Here is a 7,320-nt window from a genome sequence, read left to right as displayed (position 1 = left end):
TTCAGCGGCCAGCCTGCAAAACTCAATTTCTGCATACTTTCCGTTAAAGAAATATATTGTCCAGTAACTATGATTTTGTCAAATTACTTTTAAAACTGAAACTATTTGCTAAATATATAATTTTTTCAATGGACTCTCAACATTTTGGATAAAGTTAATACAATGAAAATATATTAAAAGACACCGGAATAAACTATTTATATTTGAATATAATTAGAGACAGGCATTACTCAGATATAAAAACAGTGATCGAAAGTCAGAATTGTTATTTAATATTAAGAAGAACATACATACACGTATAAAATGAAACCTTTCCATAGTCACTCAATCTAAAATCCCGACCCATCATGAGGAGGAGGTGGAGGTGGTGGACCTCTGGGTGGGAATGGTGGCCTAAATTGTGGCGGCGGAGGTGGAGCACCTTGCTGAACTGGAGGTGGAGGTGGCCTCCAGCCAGGAGGTGGCCTTGGAGGTGGAGGTTGGAATTGGGGATACTGTCCCTGACCGCCGACTGCCCATGGAGGCGGTGGTGGAGCCATCATCCTCTGTGCATTTTGTTGGGCCTGGGAAGCCTGGATAGGCATTGGAGGAAGTGGAGGCGGCATTCCGGGTGGCAAAGGCGGATGCGACATGTTCATGGGTGGTAGAGGCGGAGGTGGAATTACTGACTGGGGGAAGCCGCCCTGGGGTGGAGGCGGCACTGGGGGCGGTGGCGGATGTCCCATGGGAGGAATGGGCGCACTTGGAGGCGGCGGTGGTGGAACCACCATGCCATGATGCATCATATGATGATGTTGTTGATGAGGCGCCATCGGCGGAGGTGCCAAGGGTGGCGCATCAGCGAACAGTTGATGCGGTCTGTCCGCTTGACTCAGTGGATTTTGAGCTGCCAAGAGTCTCTCGGCTGCACTTCCATGCCTTTCTCCTTTCGCGTCGCGCTTGAATGCGTACGAGACACTGATTGGTCGATTGCATAAATATTGCCCGTTCATGGCTTCTATTGATGCATCGGAAGCATCAAAGGATGCAAAATTGATGAAAGCGAAGCCTTTCGAGTTTCCGGTCTCAGGGTCTCGCATAATCTGCAGACAAAAAAAGATTCTCAGTAAGTTCACTTTTTTTTTTAGGATGGCCGTTTTAATCAAAGAAAAAACTTCCTGGTCATTTACCGGTTCGCAAACATTTTTCACGGTCAATGAGATTAAAAAAAAACTCGAACTCTAAAGCTAAACATTTTTCCATTGCAATATCTACACGGTGTTTTGGAGTTTTTCAGATTAAATTTTTTTTTCATAATTTCTAAACATTTTTGAAATTATTTGCATTTTTCCTAAATTTTCGTTTATATCTTGCAAAATAAAAGATATTTCCTGAATATATTCTAGATTCATGTTTGACAATTTTGGAAATCTTTTTAAATATACTCCGAAAATTAATTTTTCAAAATAAAAAAAATGATTTTTTTTAGCCTTTCACAAATATTACAAAACTTCTAGATTTGAAATAATTACAAATTTTACATTAATTTTGAATTATTTTAGAACTTCGAAATATTTGTTTAACTTACTCGACATTTTTCTAGGAATAATAGGTGTTCAATATTTATTGATGCAACAAAATTGAACAATTTTATTTTAAAATTAAAGTTTTCACACTTTTTTAGTTTTAGTTGTTTTTTTTGTTAGTTTTGAATATTTATTTTTTAATTACTGAATTTTAATGAACATCTAAATATTTACGAACACTAAGCAATTGATCTGTTTCTTATTAAAAAAATTACAAATTCTTAAATTTGAGACTAAAATAATATATGACATTCAATAAATTTAAATATAATAATTAATTCATAATAGTAGAAATATATTACATTTTCAACAAAATAGTTAAATTTTTCACACACAAAAAATTGTTTACTTAAAGAGATGACTTTTCACTCCAAAAGGTAAATTTTCAACTAAAAGAAGTTATTTTTTTTTAACTGAAAAGGGTGAATTTTCAATTCGAAATTACACTTTTAACAAAAAAGTGGAATTTTTTTAGCAAAAAAGATGATTATATAGTTAAATTTTCAATCAAAAAGATGAATTTTTCACGAAGATGAATAATTGTTCTACCAAAAACAATTTTCAACAAAATTCACAAACTTTAAACAAAATTGTTAAATTTAGAAGCTAAAAATACGAATTCTCAACAATAAATAATTTTTCAACAAAAAAGTTAATTTTCTACCAAATAGTTAGGATTTCATAAATAATTGAATTTTCAACCAAATAATTGAATTTTCAAACAAAAATATGAATTTCCACCAAAAAAGTTAATTTTAAACCAAATAGTTTAATTGTCTACCAAATTGTAGAATATTTAAGCCAAGAAGACGAATGCTAAAGAAAACATACAATACCTGATATTTCAATCAACTAATTTTTTATTTGTTATTAAAAACAGTAGAATTCAAACCGAAAAAATATGAAGTTTCAACAAAATTGGATAGCTAAATTTTCAACCAGAAATGAATCTTCACACAAACGAATAATATTTTAACAATTTAGTTCAACTTTCAACCAAGAAGTTGAATTCTGGACCAATAAAATGCATTTTTAATTAAATATTTGTATTTTCAACAAGTTGATTAAAGTTTTAACCAAATTGTATAGTTTTTAAATAAACGAAATGAAGTCCCAACCAAAAATATAATAGGAGACTTTTCAACCAAAAGTAGTTTGATTTTATTATTGGGTTCCATTAATTCAGATCACATTTTTTTAATACGAGAAAAAGGGGATGTTTTGTTTAAAACAAGAGAAAAAAGAAATCTGTAAAAAAGTGGAAGGGGGGGGGGGGGATTGTGAAGTCTGCACATATGAAAGTGATTTTGAAAATTATTAAATTTTTATTTGAACTGTACCGCTGCAAACCAACTCATTCTTCGCAAAATTCCAAAAATTTGTTATTAACAGGAAACATACTAAATATTATCTCAAGTTCTTTACGTTACTTCCACTGACTCCCACCCCCTTAAATTGAAAACGCGATTTATGAACGGCTCTTATAATCTTACAAATCTTTAAATCAATTTACTCTTTTCGCGAAAAAAATGGATCAAAAGTCAACTCGAATCTTCAAAATTCGACTCATTCGAATAATTGCTATTTGTGTAATTTTGAGTTTAAAAATGGTTTTTCAGCCAAAAAAAAGGTGACGCCCCTATTCTGTAATTGCATAAAAAATTGTAATAATCTAAATCCAATGTTCCAAGTGTTCAAATTCGCAATGAAAATTTAAAGAAAGGACTGCACAGCTCTGAAACAATGAACATACCTTTGGTGTTTGCAAAATGACGCCGAATGCACTGAAAGTATCGTAAAGTAGTTTTTCGTCGACTTCAGGATCCAAGTTTCCGATAAAAATATTGGCTCCTACGTCCAGATTCTTCTGGTGAGCACTAGCCTTATTTACCCTAATGGGCTTTCCATAAAGTTTGATCATGTTCATGATCTTAATCGCATAATCTGCGTCCTCTTCGCCCATGAATTCTACAAATCCATACCCTTGGTGCATTTGGGTCACTCTGTCCTTGGGCATGTGCACATTCACTGTAAAATGTAATTGTTAATTAAATTTATTTTGCTTTTTTTGCATAATAATTCAGATATAAAGGAATAGGCATAAATTCTTACCAACTGGACCCGCTTGGACAAACAGCTCCCACATCAGGGATTCTGAGACTTTGTCATCCAAGCCACCAACATAAATTGTGGCATCTATAAAAAATAATATATTTTAATATTCCGGGTTTCAAACTAACTAAATAAATAAATAGGTTGATGATTTATTACTAGTTGAATACATTTCATTTATAATTTTACTAGAAAAACTTTTCAGTGAAGATTGATAAAGAATTTGACGTATTGATAGTTTTGAGCGTTTTGACGGTCATGTACATAACCTATAATATTATTTTTTCGATGAATCTTGTTATTTAAATCCTTTATGTATTTATTTAGGCTTATAATAAAATATGTATCAACAATTGGAATTTACTGAACAATAATGCACAGTTTTTAGTGATACAAACATAAATAAATAGGCAAACATGTTAAAGGACATAACCTTAAATATCACGCAAAAAGACATTAATAACTCTGTCAATACTGAGGTGAGATGCAAATTATAAATTTAAAGAAGTAAGGGATGTCATTAGCGATATTTCTTATCTAAATACCTTGATTTCTTTCCGCAATCGGACCGGCTGCCATAATTAACGTTAAACTTTTTACATGCAAACGATATAATTACTGCAATTCCAACGAAACGAAACGAACGAAACTGCACGACGCGTTTGTCTTGCGCATGGGCATTCTTCTCTTCGTGGGGAAATTTTAAAACAGAAAATAAGTATTCATTTTTTTATAACTCAATTGTTAAATGAAATAGTAGCTAATAAAACTAAATTCTCTCACAAACGTTAAATATTATCATAAGATAAATAATTTGTAAGAAATGTACAATTTTATAGGTTTCAGTACTGAAGAAAATGTTAACACCTTGGAAATGGGTATATCTTGAAGATTCTTCAATTCTTATGTATATAATATAGACAAATTTAATTTTAAATGTGTTTTTTTTAACACTCAATTTCAATGATTTACAATTGAAAACGATTCATTTTGCATAACTTGAACATCAAAGGTCAAGAGAGCTTACAATTATTTTAAATCTTCGAAATTCAAATATTTAAAAAGTAAATCATTAAAACTACAGAATTTTTCGTTGCAAAAATTAAAATTGAAAATGTAAAATTTAAATCATTGAACGTTCAAGTTTTTAGTTTTAAAGTTATTAAAATGATTTCTTGAAAAAAAGATCCTACTCCATCTTCACTCCATTGGGAAACGAACCACAAAACTTCTGATTTCCGGTCAGGTGCTTTTCCAATTAAGCTATTAGAGGGATCAGAATAAGAACTCTTAATTCAAGAACATAACGCTACTTTTTGGCTAGGCGTTAATGGTACAAGTAATTATTTTAAAATTAAGGGCATGTGACACAGCTAAATACCTACATTACCGACCACAGTTTTCCAGTTCACTGAATGTTTTTTTGAACCTAAGAACTTTTTTTGTAAATAAAATATCGAGCTGAAACTTTGGGAAATGTATTAGAGTACAATAAAGTACGTTCAGGTACTGCATTTTGGTAGGAACTTCACTGAAAATTATTTCATCTTTTTTCTGAACCTCAACATTTTTTGAACGTTCGAACTTTTTTTATACATAAAATATCGGTCTCAAACTTTGAGAAATGCAAGAACCGAAACAAAACTACGTTTAAGTACAAAGCTTAATAATAATAGATGTAAAAAAATATATTTCAACAATCAATTCCAACGGCATCAGCCAGTAACGTTGGACACGAAAATACGAACCCTCTAGAGCCTCGTCTAGTGGCCGCTAGGTTTCCTATTTTAGTGTACAACGTTACCGGCTGATGCCATTGGAATTGATTGTTAAAAATTTTTTTTTACATCTTTTATTATTAAGCTTTGTACTTAAACGTAGTTTTCTTTCGGCTCTTGCATTTCTCAAAGTTTGAGACCGATATTTTATGTATAAAAAAAGTTCGAACGTTCAAAAAATGTTGAGGTTCAGAAAAAAGATGAAATAATTTTCAAAAAAGTTCCTACCAAAATGCAGTACCTAAATGTACTTTATTGTACACTAATACATTGCCCAAAGTTTCAGCTCGATATTTTATTTACAAAAAAAGTTCTTAGGTTCAAAAAAACATTCAGTGAACTGAAAAACTGTGGTCGGTAATATAGGTATTTAGCTGTGTCACATGCCCTTAATAAGACTAGATGGAAAATAGTATTTTTAAATTAAAATTATTTCTTGAAAAAATGATCCTATTCCATCTTCACTCCATTGGGAGTGATTCTTATTATACTTCATTATTTTCCATCTAGTCTTATTAAGAAGTTAAGCATTTTTCTTTTATTGAAGATTTTTAACTTGATCGATAATGTGTGGATTTTCTGCCTTCATGGTTTGGAGGGTTGATCTACTGTCGGTAAGGTACAATCTCTGATGATACAGCAAATAAATTTAAAAAAATTTAAAGTTATCTTATTTTGAAAGTTCTTTGAAATAGTTTCATTTTGAAGATTTAAAATTAAACATTCTTCAATTTTCAAAATTTATATTTTAAAGGTATGTAATTTTTAATGCTTCTTTCTTAATAGTTCAAATTTATCATTTATAACTAAAAATTCTTCAATTATTCTAAATCTTCCACATAAAAAAGAATCTAAAACGAAAATTATCAAAATTGCAGAATATTTCATTGTAAAAGATAAAAATGAATTTGAAAATTATAGAATTGAAAATCGTTCAATTTTCAATATTTATATTATAAGTTATGTAATTTTAAAGTTTTTTTTTTTTAATAATTCAATGTTGAAGATTCATTAATATGTAATATTTATAAATATTTACATTCAGCGTTTATTTTTTTAGTTGTACTTTAATTTTGAAGATTTATAATATCATAAGATATGTAATTTTTCAGGTGTTTTAATCGCTGAATTTTAAAGATTTAAAATTCTGTGATTAGAAATATTTTAGATATTTATTTTGAACGTTTTTTAAGTATTTTTTATGTGTACTTAAATTGTAATGATTGATGATTGAAAATTCTTCAAATTTTACGATTTCAAAATTTAAGATTCTTCTAGTTCTCGTTTGAAGATCTATAAATAAAAATTCTGAAATTTTGATAATTTTTTGGGAGATTCAAAAGGTTAATTCCAAATCATTCAAATTCAGGAAATTTTAAATTGATAATTCATCAATTTTCAAGATTCCTATTTTGAAGAGATGTCATTTTAACCTTTTTTTTAAATAGTTCAATTTTGAAAATTTCGAATCAAAAATTGTTCAACTTTAACGGTTTGTAATTTAAAATTCTTCTAGTTTTAGAACTTACAATTGCATATTCATTATTTTGAAATGTTTATAGATTAAAATTGTGTACGAGGGTAGTTCAATAAGTCCTTAGAATGACCAACAGATGGCGCGCGAATCGCTCCAAATCATCTGTTTTCAGTCAGCACCACTCCCGACTAGATATATGGTGCAGTCACAGTCCACATCTTCTAAGTTTACGTGTTTTTATAACCAATTGAAAAAAAAAATTGTTCGTTAAGAAAAATGAAAAAACAAAACAAGTTCAGAGCGGTAATCAAACATTTTCATTTAAAGGGTTTAACTCCATATGAGATAAAAAATGAATTGGACTCAGTTCATGGCACATCTGCCCCTG

General features: G+C 30.2%; 1 protein-coding gene across 1 annotated transcript; it reads right to left on the bottom strand.

Annotated features, from left to right (window-relative positions):
* Nucleotides 1–251: 251 nt before the first annotated feature.
* LOC117175191 (splicing factor 3B subunit 4) lies at nt 252–4,324 on the bottom strand. The gene is made up of 4 exons (XM_033364818.1): nt 4,223–4,324; nt 3,678–3,761; nt 3,319–3,593; nt 252–1,082 (listed from the first exon to the last, which is right to left on the bottom strand). The coding sequence occupies exons 1-4, from the start codon at nt 4,254–4,256 to the stop codon at nt 330–332; spliced, it is 1,146 nt and encodes a 381-aa protein (XP_033220709.1). The 5' UTR covers nt 4,257–4,324; the 3' UTR covers nt 252–329.
* Between the last annotated feature and the right edge of the window lie 2,996 nt (nt 4,325–7,320).

The sequence above is a fragment of the Belonocnema kinseyi genome, chromosome 6 (genome assembly GCF_010883055.1).
Source record: "Belonocnema kinseyi isolate 2016_QV_RU_SX_M_011 chromosome 6, B_treatae_v1, whole genome shotgun sequence".
Taxonomy (NCBI): domain Eukaryota; kingdom Metazoa; phylum Arthropoda; class Insecta; order Hymenoptera; family Cynipidae; genus Belonocnema; species Belonocnema kinseyi.
The sequence above is the reverse complement of the archived record's forward strand: the minus strand, read 5'-3'. Positions and strand labels throughout refer to the sequence as shown.

What these genes read in the sequence shown, in the direction of transcription:
- LOC117175191 (XM_033364818.1), bottom strand. Translation starts at nt 4,256, where the DNA reads ATGGCAGCCGGTCCGATTGCGGAAAGAAATCAAG. An exon ending in GATTGCGGAAAGAAATCAAG is followed by an intron (nt 3,762 to 4,222) that starts GTATTTAGATAA and finishes TATTTTTTATAG; the next exon opens with ATGCCACAATTTATGTTGGT. An exon ending in TCATTTTGCAAACACCAAAG is followed by an intron (nt 1,083 to 3,318) that starts GTATGTTCATTG and finishes TTTTGTCTGCAG; the next exon opens with ATTATGCGAGACCCTGAGAC.